We start from the raw sequence: 21,895 nt of genomic DNA, 5'->3' as shown, positions 1-21,895 counted from the left end.
CAAAGATGGGCTCGATAAAGGACAGAAATGGTATGGACCTGACAGAAGCAGAAGATATTAAGAAGTGGTGGCAAGAATACACAGAAGAACTGTACAAAAAAGATCTTCATGACCCAGATAATCACAATGGTGTAATCACCCACCTAGAGCCAGACATCCTGAAATGTGAAGTCCAGTGGGCCTTAGAAAGCATCACTATGAACAAAGCTAGTGGAGGTGATGGAATTCCAGTTGAGCTATTTCAAATCCTGAAAGATGATGCTGTGAAAGTGCTGCACTCAATATGCCAGCAAATTTGGAAAACTCAGCAGTGGCCACAGGACTGGAAAAGGTCAGTTTTCGTTCCAATCCCAAAGAAAGGCAATGCCAAAGAATGCTCAAACTACCGCATAATTGCACTCATCTCACACACCAGTAAAGTAATGCTCAAAATTCTCTAAGCCAGGCTTCAGCAATACATGAACTGTGAAACTTCCAGATGTTCAAGTTGGTTTTAGAAAAGGCAGAGGAACCAGAGATCAAATTGCCAACATGTGCTGGATCATGGAAAAAGGAAGAGAGTTCCATAAAAACATCTATTTCTGCTTTATTGACTATTCCAAAGCCTTTGACTGTGTGGATCACAATAAACTGTGGAAAATTCTGAAAGACATGGGAATAGCAGACCACCTGACCTGCCTCTTGAGAAACCTATATGCAGGTCAGGAAGCAACAGTTAGAACTTGACTTGGATTGGTCGAGATTGGTTCCAAAAAGGAAAAGGAGTACTGTATATTGGCTGTATATTGTCACCCTGCTTATTTAACGTATATACAGAGTACATCATGAGAAAGCCTGGGCTGGAAGAAGCACAAGCTGGAATCAAGATTGCTGGGAGAAATATCAATAACCTCAGATATGCAGATGACACCACCCTTATTGGAAGAAAGTGAAGAGGAACTAAAAAGCCTCTTGATGAAAGTGAAAGAGGAGAGTGAAAAAGTTGGCTTAAAGCTCAACATTCAGAAAATGAAAATCATGGCATCTGGTCCCATCACTTCACAGCAAATAGATGGGGAAACAGTGGAAACAGTGTCAGACTTTATTTTTTTGGGCTCCAAGTCCCTGCAGATGGTGACTGCAGCCATGAAATTAAAAGACGCTTACTCCTTGGAAGGAAAGTTATAACCAACCTGGATAGCATATTAAGAAGCAGAGACATTACTCTTCCAACAAAGGTCCATCTAGTCAAGGCTATGTTTTTTCCAGTGATCATGTATGGATGTGAGAGTTGGACTGTGAAGACAGCTGAGCACTGAAGAATCGATGCTTTTGAACTGTGATGTTGGAGAAGACTCTTGAGAGTCCCTTTGACTGCAAGGAGATCCAACCAGTCCATTCTGAAGGAGATCAGCCCTGGGTGTTCTTTGGAAGGAATGATGCTAAAGCTGAAATCCCAATACTTTGGCCACCTCATGCGAAGAGTTGACTCATTGGAAAAGACCCTGATGCTGGGAGGGATTGGGGGCAGGAGGAGAAGGGGACGACAGAGGATGAGATGGCTGGATGGCATCACTGACTCGATGGACATGAGTGTGGGTGAACTCCAGGAGTTGGTGATGGACAGGGAGGCCTGGCATGCTGCAGTTCATGGGGTCGCAAAGAGTCGGACATGACTGAGCAACTGAACTGAACTGAACTGAACTTGCCCTCAAATGACTCACAGTCTGGTGGTGTGATGCTCATGTTAGGGGAAACACGGACCTAAACTTCCTATCCTGGCCAGGCAAGATAGTCGCCACAAGCAGGATTTATCTTACTGGTAAGGAACATGAAACTAACAAGCGACCACCAACCAGAAGAATTCAGGAAAGGTGAGGAGGAGAGAGGAGACCCAGTCCATTTGTCCTGCCAATCTCCCAGAACCCTCCTTGCTGGAATCTATCTTAGCTGAGCGATGCACCTGCCACCAGGAAGAACCCTGAGTCAGAGCGACTGGCCAAAGACAACCTGGAAACTAACTCAATTGTCATAAAACCTGAGACTGCAAGCCACATGGCAAAAGCAGTTCTTCTGGGTTCCCTTACCCTGCTGCTCTCCACCCGGGCGCCCTTTCCCAGTCAAGTCTCTTGCTTTGTCAGCGCATGTCTCCTCAGACGATTCATTTCAGGAGTTAGACAAGAGCCCACTCTTGGGCCCTGGAAGGCGTCTCAGATGCAATGGATCCTTCTTTAAGCTATTTCCAAGCCCTGTACCCTCCACATGAACAACTGGGGCTCAAAGACCTGTGCTCAATTCCACTCAACTGAATTTAGAAAAAAAGATTAAGAAATGCTGGCCTAGTGGGAACGGCAGGCATTCCAGTACGTGTCTAGAATGTCACAGTGACTGCTACAAAGGTTGGAGATTACACACTGCAAAAAGTATACAGAGAAGGGACAAATCACCTGGGGAGAGGGCTTCCAAAGGATTCCAGGCGGTTCCTCTCTGGGCTGGGTCTTAAAGAAGGAGTTTCCTAGCACAGGTAATAACAGCATGTGAAAATTAATGGCAGAAAGATACGACCCTTGGAAGAAGACAGAGCAATATGGAGTTCCCAGAACTCAGGTCAGTGGAGACGAGCAGAGGAGAAGGAGTGCGAGTAGGAGGTGACACTGAAAGCTGCTCCAGCACCAGATCAGGCTGGGCTTCCCCTGTCAAGTTACTTTCCATTTCCCATCTATCTTCTAGGGAAAGAGGACGGAGTGGGTATGAGTGTGTGTGTGTCCTCACTGAAGAATTAAAAGTAGGAGCATGGGAGTAACAGTAAGAGACACAGGTTTCGCTTTATCTTAGGATACATAGAAAGTTATTATATAACACAGAAACTTATTTCAACGTTAAGCTTAAACAAGCAGTACACCAGTCACATATACTTCTGTGGTTCATTTTTGACCACCATCTCTCTAATGCTGGAGCTGGTGTGGCTCTCTAAGACACAATTCAGTCAAGTTCTCATTTTTGCCCTCTCTGCTTCAGCACAGTCAGCTTCTGTGTTTCTGAGCCATGGTAAGGTTCCCTGTGTCATAGAGGGACAGAGGTCTGGAGGCAGGATGGAGGTGGGAGATGGATAGAGGTGGGGAGCCTAGAGGTTGCGGAGGCTTAAGAAACAGTCTGGGAAAGAGGGATTTGGGCATGCAAAGTAAGGGGGCACTGATCACCTTTATCCAAACAGAGAAGTGGGATCCACTGATGCAACTGGAAGTCCTGAGGCCTGAGCCGCCTAAGGATGCAACAGAACACCTGATTCATCCCTGTAGTTCTTTAGACAAACCAGAGGACCATTTGGCAGGGAGAGCGTTTCAAAGGTTGATTTATTATCTATCACTGCATAAATTACCCCAAAATGTAGTGGTTTAAAACGACAAACATTTTATTTTCTAAGTTTCTGCAGACTAGGAGTTCAGGAGTGTCTGTGCTGGGTGGTTCTTTTTCAGCATCTTTCATGAAAAGACCCTGATGCTGGGAAAGATTGAGGGCAAGAGGAGAATAGGGGACAACAGAAGATGTGATGGCTGGATATCATCACTGACGCAATGGACATGAGTTTGAGCAAACTCCAGGAGACGGTGAAGGACAGGGAAGACTGGCTTGCTGTGATCCATGGAGTCACAAAGTGTTGGACACGACTGAGCAACGGGACAACAACAACAACATGAGATTTCAGTCCAGAAACCTGCCCAGATCCTGTCAACTGCAGGCTGCCCTGGGGCCAAGGCTGTTGGCAGGAAGCCCCAGTGTCTTGCTGGCGGTTGGAAGGTGGTCACAGTTTTTTGCTACAGGGACCTTTCCGTGGTGCTGCTTGAGTGTCCTTGTGACGTGGTAGCTGGTCTTTCCTGGAGTGAGTAAACAACGCCTTTTCTGACCTTGCCTTGGAAGTCACAGACTGTCATTCTGACATATTCTTATGCACTGGAGAGAGTCACTGGGGAGGGAATTAAACTCCCTCTCTCTCAAACAATTTGTGGACAAAGCACACATAACAAAGTCATGAAAGAGGACTTTGAAAGTTATTCTATAGCTGGGATTCTCCAACTGTATTCCTGAATCAGTAACAAAGGCCAAACCTTGAAAGGGCCTGTTCTTGAGCCATCCCACCCTTGAAGCAGCACCTGGGGCTCTTGTAATTGATGTATTTGTCAAGAGGGGTAGCTGGGTAATGGCTTCCTGGAAACTCCATCAAGTGGCAATGGGGTTTGACTGAAACTGCATTTGTGGTATAATGGAAAAGCTATTAATGATTTTCAGAAAAGAGAGTCAATATGGAAAAAGCTGAAGTTTGAGATTATTTTGATTATACTATATTCAAAAAATTATATAAATTAGTATACAAATATACTAAAAAGTATATATATTATACAAAAAATATATTGTATATATACTATACAAAAAAGTATATGTATATTGTATTTAATTATATAAAAAAGTGATACATACAGCAGTTAAGTGTTTTTTTTTTTTTTTAATTTGGGGAATTGTTTTGTTTTGTTTGGATGTATAGGAAACAAAGACTTCTCAGCCTTCCTGGTTACTTGATATTACCAAACATTAAGGAGCTATGAGTTGGTGAAGTTATATTTTCATGAGAATTTTATACAGTGATAAATGAGAAGTCATGGGCCAAACATGAAGCAAATTACGTTGTGGCCTGATCTGGAGCAATTAACGTGGTAAAGCATTGAAGAACCCACTTGAGCTTGATGTTTGAAACATTCTCCTTTTACAGGCAGGGGCTTATGGCAGATACTTCCTTTCTGATGGGTCTAATCTTCTACTCCTGAGATCTGCAGTGAATAATACTTACATAATCATGAGACTACCAATGCTGGTTATTAATTGTCACTGTTTGGAATCAAACTCTAATCAGAGTGCAGAAAGCAAGATGGCTGTAGAACAGAATGCAATGTTACTATGACAACAATGGTGTGGTTGCTAGAGGTTGAGGTGAGGGTTGGGAATCATGGAGGAAGAGGAAAGAAGCTTACATAGTCCAAGGGGTGAGGGATGGTTGGAAGAGATGATAAAAGCTGATGAGTCAGGAAGTAGTGCATTAAAGTTGCAATAAAATTAAATATACAGCTTCAGATTAGAGTTCTCACAAAAGTCATGAGGAAAGGTGACAGGTAGTGGTACGAGCTCTGCCCTTAATTTTTTCCCCTAAGAGAGTCACACATTACTGATTAATGGAGAAACAGAACAGGAGCACATTCTACAGAATGAAGGTGAATCCCACGAGAACAACCAGGAACTGGTAGCGAAGGTGACCTTCACATCTTCTTTCTATCCTTCTGTACACATTTACTTTCTCACCACATACTCAACACGTGTAAGTTTCTTAAAGCAAAATATGTAAAAACCCACATCACTGGCAGAAGCTGATAGGAGCCTATGTTCACCAGGTTTTAAACTTCACAAACAAATGGCAAGACTTCACTTATTCCATAAAGCAACACTTCACATTTTATTCTTCTCCTTGACATGGAGAGTAGGAACCAGTGTATGAATGACTACTTCAGTGATAAAAACTAACATGAGCCAAAATTCTATGACTTATCTTTAAATATACCTTTAACTCCAATAACGAAAGGACAAGCGAAAAAAAACAAACAAAACTCTTACAATTTCCAGGATTGACTTGAATGGGTGAAAGCCCAGGCTCAGTGAAAAACAGAAACTCCATTCTAGCAGCAGGCTATGAAACAGTTTCAATAACTGTCCCCTACCCTGCCTCCCAGGACTAAAGACTTTTTCTGAGTTTTTATGGAAGGCTCAGGAACATCCTCTGCATATTTTATTTGATTTTTTTAAAGATCGTTTTTTAATATTTACTTTTATTTATGTGTTTATTTGGTTGCGCCAGGTCTTAGCTGTGGCACTTTGGATCTCTGATCTTTGTTTCAGCATGTGGGATCTTTAGGCGCAGCATGTGGGATCTTTAGTTGGGCCATGCCAACTCTTAGTTGCACCATGTGGGATCTAGTTCCCCAACCAGGGCTGGAACCCGGACCCCCTGCATTGTGAGCTCAGAGTCTTAGCCACTGGACCACCAGGGAAGTCCCTCTCTGCATATTTTAAAGACAAACTCCCTGCTACCTAACTGTGGAAGATACTCAAAGGTTTAAACAATGATTAGGATACCAAAGAAGCAAGTAACTATTTGCCTCGGTTTAAATTTTTTTGGCGGGGGGTGCTAGGAACAACCTAGGTACTAAGTATAGTGGGTGGAAACAGGAAGAAAATAAATATAGCAATAAAAATTATGAAGTTGGTGATCAGGTGGCAAAAGAATCATTTTCTATAAAACTGTGGTGTTTCCCCACCCCCCACCTTTGGCAAATGAGAGGAAAGATTTTTATGGAAGTTCTTCAGGCTTCTAAAGAAAAAATAATTTTTATCCTCATAAGAAATGCTAATTTTTCTATTTTATAGACTCATAAAACTTCAAAATAGGAAGGGACTTGTACTACAGCAATTCACAACAATCATACAATACAGATCAGGTGTCAACCATGCTTGATAAAAGTAATTTTATACAAACAGCTGAACTACCACAGCCGTGAGAATGACTTGTAGTGCTTATTAAAAAAATATAAAAAACTTACAGAAGAACGGATGACCACTGAGTAGTATTACCGTACATAATGGACTACTATATAGCGATGAGAGTGAACTAGCTACCGTCACAACACAGATGAAGTTAACAGGCGTAACATTCACTGAAGACATCAGACACCAAGGAAACATATTCTATGATCCTATTTATACAAAATACAAAACCAAATAGAACTAATCAAGGTGTTAGAAGTTTGAATGGTTATTAACTTTGAATGGGAAGGGTTATATGGGAGCTCCTGGATTAAAGTTCTACTTTTTATCTACATGCTGGTCACATGGGTGGGTTCAGTTTGTAATATTTTCCAAGCAGTTGCAGTTATAATGATTTGTGTACTTTTCTGAATGAACATACAATTCAATTAAAAAGTCAATTAAAGAAAAATAACATATAGGGCCCCCTGCTAGCTTATGTGGCACATTCACGCGGATTTTTTAAATGCCCCTCGCTCTGGATAAATGACTTAGGAAAAGGCACCTCTATGGGTAGAGGCTCCCCCACAAGTCTGTGCCTTGTCAAATGCAGGGTGGGCTGGGTGGGCTCCATCCCTACTGGTGCACTTTGTCAGAGACAAAGCCACACATCTGGGTGGACATCTGCAAATCTGCAAAATATTCATGGGACCCTTCCTCACCACAGCATTATGAGCAGGCAGGGCGGACATCCTTCCAATGTGGAGGAGGAGGTGGCACAGAACAGTGAGACTGATGCGTGAAGGCATCACAGCTAATAAGCCATGAAGCCAGGGTGAACTTCTAGGCCAGTAGGTCTTCACATGATTCTGATTCCTTTTGGGGAGCAGAAGAGGAAGAAGCTTCTCTCTGTGTTACTGTGTTTACTGCTATGGGTCATCTCAAATGCTCTGTCAAATAAGGCAGGGGATAAATACATGGTCCAATATTCTTAATGTTGGGCTTTAGTAAAGGTGTTAGGTTCTCAGTCCATTTGGAAAACATGCTATAATCATATACCCTGAAATGAATATTTACCTTGTAGACGTTAACCTAGGCAGAGAGGTCAGTGGAATAGAGATATGTATACCTACCAATAGAACATCCAGGCCCACCCACAGGTTAAAATGATCAACGTAAGGATATAAATCTGTCTGTGTCTCAGAAAAAAAGGAAAGAGAAAGACACCCACATGATGTGCAAGTTTAACTTACCCAGAAGTGTCTGCTTATTTTGGGAAGAGTTAGGCTCTGCAGAACACCAGCAGGACCGGAGGACAATCACCCCTCCGAGCACGCCGTCTTCGCTGGCCAGGAAAGGTGAGCCTAGGCACAAACGACCGGTGGTCATTTTCAGTTCATTTTACTCTTTTCACTCCCAATTTTCATTTGATTATGGGAACAAATGTGTGGGATGAGTAAGATTTTGAAAGATGCCTATTTTCTGATACTCGCTGTTGTTCATATCTTGTCCAGGCTGGATCACGAAGGCAGGCTTGAGCCCTAACAGACAGAGACAGTGCCAGATGCTGCCAAGGAGACATGAGCAGGGGTGGAGCGTGCATGACCGTATTCAGAATGGAATTGGAAACACTGCCAGATTAAAGGCCCAACACACAAATACAGCAAAAAATGTTCAGCAGCTCCCTTTGATCAGCTCTTCGGGATCACTTACCAGGCTCTCCCTGCTGTCAGGGGCATGCCACCAAAAGCTTCCATTTACAACCTTAAATTCAATTTTCAACAAAAAGCCACAAAGTTTATAACAAACTTTTAAAAATGCTCCTGATGGTTTACACAAATAAGGGTGAAACTGTATTTCTATTATGAGAGTCTGGTGGTTAGAAACGGCCGTGCTTCGGAGATCTCACACACTGAACCATTGTGAGCATTTCAGCAACACTGCGTTTTAAAGCCCCTCCTTTTTCCTCCCCAAGGACATCTTCTTCGAACATCTGGCACAGCAAGTGAGCACGTGGGGAACAAATGCAAAATTAACCCAAGTGCTATCAAAGAAAGTCATAAAAATAAAACCCAGCCAAATTGGATTTGGGGGGAGCTTCTGGTTAAACTTAGTAGATTAAATACATGCATTTATCTCCACTCCTTTCTCAAATCCCAGTAAACTGGGGGAAAGGGAAGGGGAAAGAAAAAAAGAGCCATGGCCCAATAAGGACAGAGAAAGAGACGAGGGAAAAAAACAGAAAAACAGACCTTTAGAAAAGAGAAAGAAGACAGACAAGGAGTTGCTCACCTAGCGGACCTGGGAAAGCTTCCAAGGGGTGGAGGTGGGGAGGAAGCAGGAAAAAAGGCTGTTTGGAGTTGGCAGACACCTATAAGAAGCCACCCCAGTTTTGTCATAAAATCAAAAAAGGAACAGAAATTGGAGGCTTCAAGTTCTGGAGGCAGGAATACAGGGTGCGGCTGAAATAAAGGTAGTTGGTTGAGAGTGTCCAAAAGGATCTTCTAGACCAGGGTGGGTAAACTATGACCTGTCTAATTTACAGCCTATTTTTGTACTGTCTGTAAGCAAAGAATGTTTATTTTATATTTAAAGGGTTTTTTGATTTGATTGCTTTGCTTTTTTAAGAGACAGAGAAGAAGGAAGAGGAAGAGAAGAATCTGTGGTAGAGACCAAAGTGTTGCCCACAAAGTCTAAACTCTACTCTCTGGCCCTTTACAGAAAATTTGCTGACACTTGATCTCAAGTCCCAGATTCCTATCTAGAGAGGAAGTTACCCCTCCCCAGGCCTAGAGGAAGCAGGATATTTACTCTCTAGAGAGACTGAACCAGAGGGACCGGAGGTTCGGGTCACTGGGCTCAGCCCAGGGCAGGAGGGAGGCTCCACTCTGAAGTTAGGGGCTGAAGGGGAGGCCTTATGTGAAACAACCAGCTCCCTTCACCAACAAGCTCCACGGATGCGAGAACGCTGATACCCTCCAAGCAAGAGACTGGATCACTCCTTTTCAGTCTCAAGAGTATTTCCAGTCTCAATTCAAACCAATTCAAGACTAAGAACCTACTTGAGAGAACCTAAAAACATCACTCGTCCTTGCTTTATGGGGATGGCTTAAAGATAACAAGTGTGACTCACATACAAAGGGCTTTCAGCTCAGATTCTTGATACTTAAAGAGCACAGCTCAGCTCAGTTCAGTTCAGTCGCTCAGTCGTGTCTGACTCTTTGAAACCCCGTGGACCGCCGCACACCAGGCCTCCCAGTCCATCACCAACTCCTGGAGCTTTCTCAAACTCCTGTCCATTGAGTCGGTGATGCCATCCAACCATATCATCCTCTATCATCCCCTTCTCTTCTCGCCTTCAATCTTTCCAAGCATCAGGGTCTTTTCCAATGAGTCAGCTCTTCCCATCAGCTGGCCAAAGTATTGGAGTTTTAGCTTCAACCTCAGTCCTTTCAATGAATATTGAGGACTGATTTCCTTTAGGGTGGACTGGTTGGATCTCCTTGCAGTCCAAGGGGCTCTCAAGAGTCTTCTCCAACACCACAGTTCAAAAGCATCAATTCTTCAGCACTCAGCCTTTTTTATAGTCCAACTCTCATATCCATACACGACTACTGGAAAAACCATAGACTTGACTAGACAGACCTTTGTTGGCAAAGTAATGTCTCTGCTTTTTAAATGCTGTCTAGGTTGGTGATAGCTTTTCTTCCAAGGAGTAAGCGTCTTTTTATTTCATGGCTGCAGTCACCACCTGCAGTAATTTCGGAGCCCCCAAAAATAAAGTCTGCCATTGTTTCCACTGTTTCCCCAACTATTGCCATGAAGTGATGGGACTGGATGCCATGATCTTAGTTTTTTGAATGCTGAGCTTTAAGTTAGCTTTTTCACTCTCCTCTTTCACTTTCATCAAGAGGCTCTTTAGTCCTTCTTTGCTTTCTGCCATAAGGGTGGTGTCATCTGCATATCTGAGGTTATTGATATTTCTCCTGGCAATCTTGATTCCAGCTTGTGCTTCATCCAGCCCAGCATTTCTCATGATGTACTCTGCATACACGTTAAATAAGCAGGGTGACAATTTACAGCCTTGAGGTACTCCTTTTCCTATTTGGAACCAGTCTGTTTTTCCATGTCCAGTTCTAACTGTTGCTTCCCAACCTGCATACAGATTTCTCAAGAGGCAGGTCAGGTGGTCTGGTATTCTCATCTCTTGAAGAATTTTCCAGTTTGTTGTGTTCCACACAAAGGCTTTGGCATAGTCAATAAAGCAGAAATAGATGTTTTTTCTGGAACTCTCTTACTTTTTTGATGATCCAGCGGATGTTGGCAATTTGATCTCTGGTTCCTCTGCCTTTTCTAAAACCAGCTTGAACATCTGGAAGTTCACATACTATTGAAGCCTGGCTTGGAAAATTTTGAGCATTACTTTACTAGTGTGTGAGATGAGTGCAACTGTGCAGTAGTTTGAGCATTCTTTGGCATTGCCTTTCTTTGGGATTGAGTGAAAATTGACCTTTTCCAGTCCTGTGGCCACTGCTGAATTCTCTGCTGGCATATTGACTGCAGCACTTTCACAGCATCGTCTTTTATGATTTGAAAGAGCTCAACTGGAATTCCATCACCTCTACTAGCTTTGTTCATAGTGATGCTTCCTAAGGCCCACTTGACTTCACACTCCAGGATGTCTGGCTCTAGGTGAGTGATCACACCATCGTGATTATCTGGGTCATGAAGATCTTTTTTGTACAGTTCTTCTGTGTATTCTTGCCACCTCATCTTAATATCTTCTCCTTCTGTTAGGTCCATACCATTCCTGTCCTTTATTGAGCCTATCTTTGCATGAAATATTCCCTTGGTATCTAATTTTCTTGAAGAGATCTCTATCTAGTCTTTCCCATTCTGTTGTTTTCCTCTATTTCTTTGCACTGATCTCTGAGGAAGGCTTTCTTATCTCTTCTTGCTGTTCGGTATATCTTTCCTTTTCTCCTCACAGACAACCTAGAATCACTAGCTGTTTCCATTAGGCCTCTGGGAAACACAGAGAGCAAAAAAGCAAAAAGGTAACAGAGGGAAAACTTAGGCAAATACTTTGAGCAGAAGAAAAAACAAATTTAAAGGTGGGGAAAGGGGAAAGATTCCCTGGCAATCCAGTAGTTAGGACTTGGCACTTTAACTTGGAGGGCCCAGGTTCGACCCCTAGTTGAAGAACTAAGATCCTGTAAGTTGCAACCCCCAGAAACACAAGAAAAGAAAGACAGAGGTAAGACATGAGAGAGAAAAAGACATTTTTAATCTGAACAGGCCAGAAGATCCAATAGTTGATTAAAGGAGTTTCAAAGAGAACGAATTTTAAAAAATGAAAGGGAACAAATTTCAAAAGAAATAAAAAACAGTTCCAAGAATTGAAGGATGAGTGTTCAGACTGAAAAGGCTCATAAACCTCCCAGCATAATTCATGGAGGGAAAAAAAAGCGCCATGAAGATGTATCACTATGAAATATCAAAATACTGAGAAAATAAAGGTCTAAAAAATTTCCAAATGGGAAAAAATGACCACTGGAAAGGCAAGTGGACTTTAATGGCATTGGATTTCTCTACAGCAACTCTGGGATCTAGGTGATTAGGAGGTAACATTTTCAAAATGCAGAGAGAAAATTATTTCCAACCTAGAATTTTATCCTTGGCCAAAATGTCAATCAAGCATGAAAGAAGATTGAAGCTGGACAAAGTCTCAAAGAATTCACCTCCCATGCACTCTTTCTCAGAAAGTTGTAGGACAATTGTACTTTTGCAAAATTAAGGAATAAGGGAAACAATGAGAAAAAAATGAAGATCTGGGAACAGGGGCTTTAAGACAAGAGAAGACAAAAGTATTCCTGGGTGACGCACAGCTACAAACAGGCTTGGAGATCCAATGAACCAAAACGACAGAGAGCCAGAGAAAGCTGGAATGGTATTTCCAAATGGGAAAAAATTTAAACTTATAAGATACATGCTGAGTTTTAAATTATTGAGAGGAAATGTCTCACATTTTGAGGGAAGAGAGAATAAAAGAGTGGTTTAAAAAAGAAAAAGTGAGGTAGATATTAACTGCAGACAAAATACAAATTTCTACAGAAAATGAAATTAGAATCACAGCACACTATGTAGCTCAGATGTCAATGGCTAGAGTAAAAAATATAAGCTTTACACATGGATGAACTAAAATACAAGAATATAATACATTAAGAAGAGAAAAAGCCTATGTGGGTGAGTGTAGGTTGGAAGTTGGAAATATAAAGGGACTAAATCCTTGCCTTCCCTGATGTGAAGACGATAACATCTAAATTTGATATCCAAATAGTATTTAAGATTGAAAAATCAAGAAATAGTAGTATAGGCATGTTATGTTGAATTATAGATGTAAGTTTTAGAAAAAAAATAGTTAAGAGAGTTAAAAATAGGAGCTTCCGGGGACAGAAGCTCAGTGGGGTATAGAGGGTCGGGACAAGGAACTACCTATTTTCAGGATAAGCCTAGGGGCACTGCTTGTCTTTTTAATTCATGTGTGTGTGCCCACGCACGTGTGCATGCACGCGTGTGCACACACACACACAGCTTTGCAATGAAAAGCAACATATATTTAAACTGCGGAACCAGAGTGCAGTTTTTTTCTCCTCAGCCCCTCAGAGAAGAGGGAAGGGAGACAGGGAATTCGCAGCCACCCAGAAGCTATCCTAAGGCCCTAGATCCATACTGTCATGCTCTGTAGTTTTATTTCCAGAACCAGCATGAGAAGGCTTTTTATGATCATTTTACAGATGAAGAACCTGAGGTTCAGAGTGGTTCCATGATGTGTTACAGCCATGCCGGAGCTGGGGAGGAAGGCTTCCTCCCATGTTTCTCTGAGCCCACGATCATGCCTGCTTTGCAGCAGAGCCTCTCAGGGAACAGGAAACTTGGGATAAGATTACATCCCACCACACCTGCATGAAGCCTCTTGGCACCTCTACAGCTGTTCCTTTCCCGTCATAACCAGGAACTTCTTCTCGGGTCCCCATAACTCGTCTGTGCGCTGAGTCACTCAGTCATGTCCGAATGTTTGTGACCCCATGGGCCATAGCCTGCCAGCCTCCTCTGTCCATGGGGTTTCCCAGGCAAGAATACTGCAGTGGGTTTCCATGTCTTCCTCCAAGGGATCTACCCGACACAGGAATGGAACCTGTGTCTTCTGCATCTCCTCATTGCAGGCAGATTCTTTACCACTTAGCCACCAGGGAAGGTCCATCGCTTACCTAAGCATAAAACCTACCTCTTCCCTCTCTAAGGACTCAACTCTTCAAACCACATCAAGTCCTGTGAGTTCCTTGTGGTTGCACCTGCTCCTGGTATGTCCTTCCCACCAACAGGACCCTTGTTCACTCTCCTTGTCCTTCCTGCTCCAGTCACACACCACTTCATTAATAAATGAATGTGTACAATGTGCCAGGACTCATCGGGCACTGGGGATACCGCAGTGAACAAATGAGGCTCCTGCCCACATCCAGCCTGGGAGACAAGTAATAAACTCATACATCAACAAGGAACCCACCCAGTTGGTAGGAAGTGCTGTGAATAAAATGTATCCAGGCAAATGTTGACAGGTGTGACTGGGGCTAACACTTTAAATCAAGTGTCAGAGAAGGCATCTTTGATAAGGCACCAACCACGTGAAGATCTGTCGAAGGAACATTCCAGGAGGATGAACCAGCAAATGCAGATACCCTGAGGTAGGGAGGAGCATGGATGTTCAGGAAATAAAAGGAGGCTGGAGTGGCCAAACTAGATGATGGAGAGGAAGGGAGGGCAGAAAGGCAAGACCACCTCACATAAGGTTACAAGGAGCTTGTGAGCCCAGCAAGAAGTTTGGATTTTACTCAAAGTGTGGTCAAAGATGACAAAGGGCTTTAACCAGGTCAGTGGTAGTCATCATTTACACTTGTATAAGGTTACTCTGCTGTGCAGAATAGATCAGAAGGGCAGTGTGGAAGCAGGAAACCACTGAAAGGCTTGGTTATGAGTTTCCAGTGGCTTGGGTGAGCCTGGTGGCAATGGAGACAGTCAGCAGAGGGTGGGTCCGGGGTACATTCTGCAGGCAGAACTAATAGGGTTGTTCATAGAATAGACGTTGGTGTGGAAAACAGACATCAAAGTTTACTCTAATAAGAAATATGCACCCCAGCTGTGATTACACCAGTAAACCATTCAGAAATGTTCAATGACTCCCAAGTGCTCATGGAATAATGTCTAAACTCCTTAGCCCAGACCTGCCTTCCTCTCTCTTCCCAATCTTACATCCCTATTTATTTTCACACATCACTCCAGCCAAGTTGGACTTCCTGTATTCCATTTCCTTAAGATTTCCCCCTGGGCTCATTGTTGTGAACTGTGCTTCCCAGCTCCTTATCCCCATGAACTGAAATCTATTATTTTTTCTTTATTTTTTTCTTTTTAAATTTTGTTTACTTCTTGGCCAGGTCATGTGGCATGTTGGAATTTTAGTTCCCTGACCAGGGATCAAAGTGGAAGTACGGAGTCCCTACCATGAGACCACCATGGAAGTCCCTGAAGTTTATTCTTTAGCTCCAATGCCGTTTATATAGAAGGTGAGTATTTCTCACCGCTTTAGGGTGAGAGTATCTGACTCACCTTTGAGGCCCTCTTAGTGACTAACAAAGTTCATGAACTTATTCACCGCCTTCCCCTATCCCTAGCTCCCTGCCACACATACACACATGCCTGCCCACAGCACTGCCGTGGGCCATGGGTGCTCGGAAAGGGTACTGGGTCCCCTGGGTACCATGCAAGCTCAAATCAGGGCTCCTCACCCTCAATGTCCATTCATTCAATGATTTAATGAAATAATGATTAAAGTGCTATATTTGAAGATTCTAAAATTTTTATGGAAGTACTCAGATTTCATATAATCACTGTGGTGTTTTTTAAAAAAAGCAAACCAATACTGACTCAGACAGAAGACCCTGTTTTGACTCTCAAGGTAGTAACTGTGTGGTCTTAAGCAAGAGATTTTTTTTTAATTTATATGCTTCAGTTTCTCAACTATAAATCATGGATATTATAAAACACCTTTCTGAATTATGGTGAGGGTTGAATTTACATATATGAACTTTGTAACCTCAGAGGTGCTACTTAAACATTTGGCGGTAGAAATCTTAATGGTAAGAACAGACTTCAACATTTTGCTCATCCTCAAAGATTACCACATTGAACAAGATCTATTTCTATACCTTCCTGATTAACCTTCTACAACAGCTGCAACTAGTGCTCAACTGACATTCAGTGACTGGATGGTGGTGGTGACAGGGTATCAAGTTTCCAAGTTAAAATATTAAACACTGTTGTATAAAAGGTAACAACATTCTTATTCTTCCCAGTAAGAAAAATTCACTTCAAGTGAATGTTGGGCTCTGTGATATGCTTTCTATAATCAAATAGGGAATTGGGAGGCAAAAATTAACTAGGACAATTCAAAGTTCCATATGCAAGTAGCTGCATAAAGTAAAGAAGATTAAAAGAAACAAAGAAATAATAAAAATTAAGATTCATTTACACTACTAAAATATCTCAAATTGATTCTCAAACACCCAAATCTATAACTACTATCTTATGAAATTATAATTACAGATGCTAAGAAACACATTCACTCTGATCAAATGTGTATAATCTGTATAATCATTAAGATTGTAAACCCAGACTGTACACAAATGAGACACCTGCTAATTGTATTTGTGCCATATCTTTAAGGATGAAAAATTTGAAGAAACTTAAGGAGAAAATCCCTGTAAATATGAAGGCAGAGAAGTTAATGGGAATGTAAATCCATATTCTTTTCACTGCTAGTGCCAGAATCCCAATTAGAATGATTTTAAGTAAAAAGGTGGATTCACTGGCTCATAAAATCCAAGAGAAAGAACAAACAAACTCCTAGAAGTATAGGGATGTGAGGGGTGTCAGGGACAGCTAGAAACAGCTTCTCCCACGCAGACACAGTGGCCATCTACGGAGAGCTCCAGAGCAGTGTGCCTGACACAACCCTGGCCACCAGAGAGACCCCCCCTCCTTGTCAGGTTTCCCATTCTCAGACACCACCAATCAGACCTCGGAAGTCAGGAAATCTAACAGGCCTGGGTTGGTTAGGGGGTAAGCCTAAAGGAGTGCAGTCATCGATGGACAGACAAATCCACAGACATCCACAAAACACACATGGATAGAAGACCGGGCTACACAACCAGGAGCCCGGTGCTGTCTACTTGAACTTGGACAAGCCATTTTATCACTCTGAACCCTGCTTTCTTCCCTCATCGGAAAAACAGAGAGAGTAGACTACTAAATCTAATGTCTTTATCAGTTCTAACAGGTAGGAGTATTTTCAGTTTTAAAGATTCGTGTCTCCCCACCAGCAGCAACCAGACATTATCTGAGGCCAATAAGCCAAAGCATTAGACCTCCTTTTGCAAAACTTGATACAACACTTCCTCTCCAACATGTGAGAACTGATCAAGAATCTATTCTAAAGCCAGAAGGCAGCTCTTACTGTTCTACTCTCCTGTCGCATTTCACAAAGAAATCCTGTCTTTTCAATACAATTCTGTGCACTGCTTTTTTCTTTTTAAAGTCTAGATGACAAACCACTTGAATGGCATTTTCTTTTCCAGGAATTACACATATATCAAGAAAAAGAGATATATTGATAAGGGTGCAGGGTGGCGGGGGTGAGTGAGAAGGTGAGAGAGAGAGGGAAGAATGATGATGATGATTTGTTTGGCGGTCCACTGAACAAGAAAATGGACTTGGAAATAAGGAATGATCCCTACTGAAAACACACACCTCTAACTTAAAAGAACAAGAGAGATTATAAATACTCTTTAGACCCAAAAACAGGCTAATAGTTCATACTTCCTGAATGACCAAGGACTTCTCCTCTAAAGATGCATTTAAGTTAGTCAACATAACTCTCACAGATGTGAAGTATAGCTGAATGACATGAAGACCACATAACATAATGAGGGGACTGGTCACTAAGTTCAGAGAGGACAGCTCCGTTAATGAAGAGCCACTCTATTCTTCTACCTTTGAGATGTCTTCCAGATTGCCGCCATCATCCTATGAGACAGATATTAACTGCCTTCTCTCCTTTCCTGCTCCCACAAAAATCCCAATGGAAGGATCATTACTGTTGTTAGGCAGGTGAGACACTGAAGGAAGGAAAGGCAGACGCTGAGGCACAGGAAGGAAAATGACCCCCGGAAGCACTGAGGGGGACGAGGCGAGCAAGGCACCACATGACTGGTCCAGATCTTCTCACGTGCACCCAAGGATACCTCTGCTCCTCAGAACCCCACCACCACCACTGCTCCACAGCGGCATCCCGAGGTGTGGCTTTCTGGTGATAAGCATAGTTTTAAAGACTGCAGCTGAACTCCTTAGAGAAGAGAGTCACAATGAGTCAGGCTGAGTTGAGCTGAGTTGGGAGAGCTGATCTGAGTGGGGCAAATGACTCTTTTGAAATCCTTGATCTAAAAAAAATTTGAAATACAGGAGAAGTCAATTTATTTTACAACAGAAAACTCTAAATTATAATCAGAACAAAAATGTATCAAAGAGACATTCAATCTTTGGATAAATTTACTGATTCTGCCACAAACATTAAGAGCAAGAAACCAAATTAAGGTTTCCATTAAAGCCTCTTTCTTGCCTTAACCAAACATTAAATGTATGTACCTGATACTATTCTAGAAATGACAGGAGACTTTTTTAAAAAATTGACAGAGGGCTTCTGACTATACCAGCCCAACTGCTACCTGCATGTGGAGGGATCCATGATTCCACAAACTCACCCTAAAGCAATGACAACAGGATGAGAATGGGAATCCCTAACAAAGAACACTTCATGCAAGGATGGGCACAAAAAAAGCACAGAAAAAGAAGATATTAAGAAGAGGTGGCAAGAACACACAGAAGAACTATACAAAAAAGATCTTAATGACCTGGATAACTACAATGGTTTGACCACTCACCTAGAGCCAGACATCCTGGAGGGTGAAGTCAAGTGGGCCTTAAGAAGCATCACTATGAACAAAGCTAGTGGAGGTGATGGAGTTCCAGCTGAGCTATTTCAAACACTAAAAGATGATGCTATGAAAGTGCTGCACTCAATATGCCAGCAAATTTGGAAAACTCAGTAATGGCCACAGGACTGGTAAAGGTCAGCTGTTGTCACTCCAATCCCAAAGAAGGGCAATGACAAAGAATGTTCAAACTACCACACAATTGTACTCATTTCACATGCTAGTGAGTTCATGCTAAAAATCCTCCCAGCTAGCCATCAACAATACATGAATCAAGAACTTCTAGATGTTCAAACTGGATTTAGAAATGGCAGAGGAATGAGAGATCAAATTGCCAACATCCATTGGCTCATAGAAAAACCAAGGGAATTCCAAAAAAAATCTACTTCTGCTTCATTGACTATGCTAAAATGTTTGATCGTGTGGATCACAACAAACTGTGGAAAATTCTTAAAAGAGATGGGAATACCAGACCACCTTATCTACCTCCTGAGAAAGCTGTGTGCAAGTCAACAAGCAACAGTTAGAACTGAACATGGAACAACAGACTAATTCAAAATGGGAAAGGAATGTGCCAAGGCTGTACATTTTCACCCTGTTTATTTAACTTATGCTCAGAGTACATTGTGCCAAATACTGGACTGGATGAATCATAAGCTGGAATCAAGACTGCCAGGAAAAATATCAATAACCTCAGATACACAGATGACACCACCTTTATGGCATAAAGTGAAGAGGAACTAAAGAGCCCCTTGATGAAGGTGAAAGAAGAGAGTGAAAAACCTGGCTTAAAACTCACCATTTAAAATACTAAGATCATGGCATCTGATCCCATCACTTCATGGCATATAGATGGGGAAACAATGGAAACACTTAAAGACTTTATTTTCTTAGGTCCCAAAATCACTATAGACAGTGACTACAGACATGAAATGAAAGATGCTTGCTCACTGGAAGAAAATCTCTGACAAACTTAGGCAGTGTATTAAAAAGCAAACACATCACTTTGCTGACAAAGGTCTGTATAGTCAAAGCTATGGTTTTCCCAGTAGTCATGTATGGACGTGAGAGTTGGATCATAAAGAAGGCTGAGCACTGAAGAACTGGTGCTTCTGAACTGTGGTATTGGAGAAGACTTTTGAGAGTCCCCTGGACTGCAAGGAGATCAAACCAGTCAAAATAAAAGGAAATCAACCCTGAATATTCATTGGAAAGACTGATGCTGAAGTTGAAGCTCCAATACTGTGGCCACCTGATGCAAAGAGCTGACTCATTGGAAAAGATTCTAATGCTGGGAAAGATTGAAATCAGGAGGAGAAGGCAGCAACTAAGGACGAGACGGTTGGATGGCATCACTGACTAAATGGACGTGAGTTTGAGCAAGCTCCAGGAGAAGGTGAAGGACAGGGAAGCCTGTCATGCTGTAGTCCATGGGGTCACAAAGAGTCAGACATGACTGAGTGATAGAACAGCAACAACAGAGAAGAAGGTGAGAGCAGCCTGTAGAGAACTGAAGACTCACTGGAGGGAAAGCCAGGGGCCAGTTTTCTAGCCCTGGTCCTGGAACTTTCCATGTTAACTTTAACAGGTAAGACAAAGGTCTTCTGCCCTCAGACTCTGCAGGATCCCTCCAAGCTACTGGGGTTTGGGGACAACACCACCTTCACCTTCCCCATGACAACTGCCAGAACTTCTATCTCCAGGAGTGTAACAAGTCTGAAACTTATGATGACATAGGCTCAAGACAGGGTCCAGACTAGGGAAACATCCTCCGTGAGGGTAGGATGGGTGTCACAGATTCATACTTCCCTGCTAATGCTAGACTAGAACCCACGAATTTGAAAAGTACAACATCCATTCAGCAGTTGCTTCATATTTTATAAACATTCACTTTAAGATATTTAAGAATCAACCTTGTATCAAGCACTGTTTGGGGCCTGTGGTGGTGGTTGCTGTTCAGTCGCTAAGTCCTGTCTGACTCTTTGCAACCCCATGGACTTCAGTACGCCAAGCTTCCCTGTCCTTCACTATCTCCCAGCCTTTGCTCAAATTCATGTCCATTGAGTCAGTGATGCCATCAAACCATCTCACCCTCTGTTGCCCCCTTCTCCTCTTTCCCTCAATCTTTCCCTGCATCAGGGTCTTTTCCAATGAGTCGGCTCTTCATCAGGAGGCCAAAGTATTGGAACTTCAGCATCAGTCCTTCCAGTGAATATTCAGGACTGATTTCCTTTAGGGTGGACTGATTGGATCTCCTTGCAGTCCTAGGGACTCTCAAGAGCCTTTTCCAGCACCACAGTTCAAAAGCATCAATTCTTCAGTGCTCAGCCTTCATGATTCAACTCTCACATCCATACATGACTACTGGGAAAACCACAGCTTTGACTATACAGACTTTTGTTGGCAAAGTGATGTCTCTGCTTTTGAATACACTGTCTAGGTTTGTCATAGCTTTTCTTCCAAGGAGCAAGCATTTTTTAATTTTTTGGCTGCAGTCACCATCCACAGTGATTTTGGAGCCCAAGAAAATAAAATCTGTCGTTTCTACTTTTTCCCCATCTATTTGCCATGAAGGCAAAATCAACATCCAACATGATCTGAGTGTTGAAAATTTAATGCCTAATGTAACAGCATTAGAAAGTGAGGCCTTTGGGGAATTTGCTGAAGATGGCAGAGGAATAGGACGGGGAGACCACTTTCTCCCCCACAAATTCATCAAAAGAACATTTGAACGCTGAGTAAATTCCACAAAACAACTTTTGAATGCCAGCAGGAGACATCACTGTGGATGGTGACTGCAGCCGAAAAATTAAAAAATGCTTGCTCCTTGGAAGAAAAGCTATGACAAACCTAGACAGTGTATTCAAAAGCAGAGACATCACTTTGCCAACAAAAGTCCATATAGTCAAAAAAGCAGAAAAGCACCCAAAAAAGCAGCCCATTTGAAAGGAGGTAGGAAAAAATATAAAAGATAAAAAGAGAGGCAAAAGAGGTAGGGACGGAGATCCATCTTGGGAAGGGAGTCTTAAAAAAGCGAGGTTTCCAAACCCCAGGAAACACTCTCACTGGCAAGTCTGTGGTGCGCCTTGGAACCTCAGAGGGCAACATGACTGGGAGGGAAAATAAATAAATAATTAAAACCCACAGATTCCGTGCCCAGTGGTAACTCCCCCAGAGGTGAAGCAGCACAGACACTGCACCCGCCACAAGCAAGCGGGGGCTGGGCAGGGAGGCGGGGGCTGCACTGC

The 21,895-nt window shown here is 42.5% G+C and overlaps 1 protein-coding gene across 2 annotated transcripts in view; it reads right to left on the bottom strand.

Moving 5' to 3' along the window:
• Nucleotides 1-21,895, bottom strand: part of TASP1 (taspase, threonine aspartase, 1) — a 265,061-nt gene that overhangs the window by 41,010 nt on the left and 202,156 nt on the right. For both annotated transcript variants that reach the window (XM_010844151.1, XM_010844152.1), the window contains one exon: nucleotides 7,797-7,907. In XM_010844151.1, the coding sequence (XP_010842453.1) occupies nucleotides 7,797-7,907 (111 nt within the window). The remainder of the gene's footprint in view (nucleotides 1-7,796; nucleotides 7,908-21,895) is intronic.

The sequence above is a fragment of the Bison bison genome, unplaced genomic scaffold (genome assembly GCF_000754665.1).
Source record: "Bison bison bison isolate TAMUID 2011002044 unplaced genomic scaffold, Bison_UMD1.0 scf7180017864196, whole genome shotgun sequence".
NCBI lineage: Eukaryota > Metazoa > Chordata > Mammalia > Artiodactyla > Bovidae > Bison > Bison bison.
The sequence above is the reverse complement of the archived record's forward strand: the minus strand, read 5'-3'. Positions and strand labels throughout refer to the sequence as shown.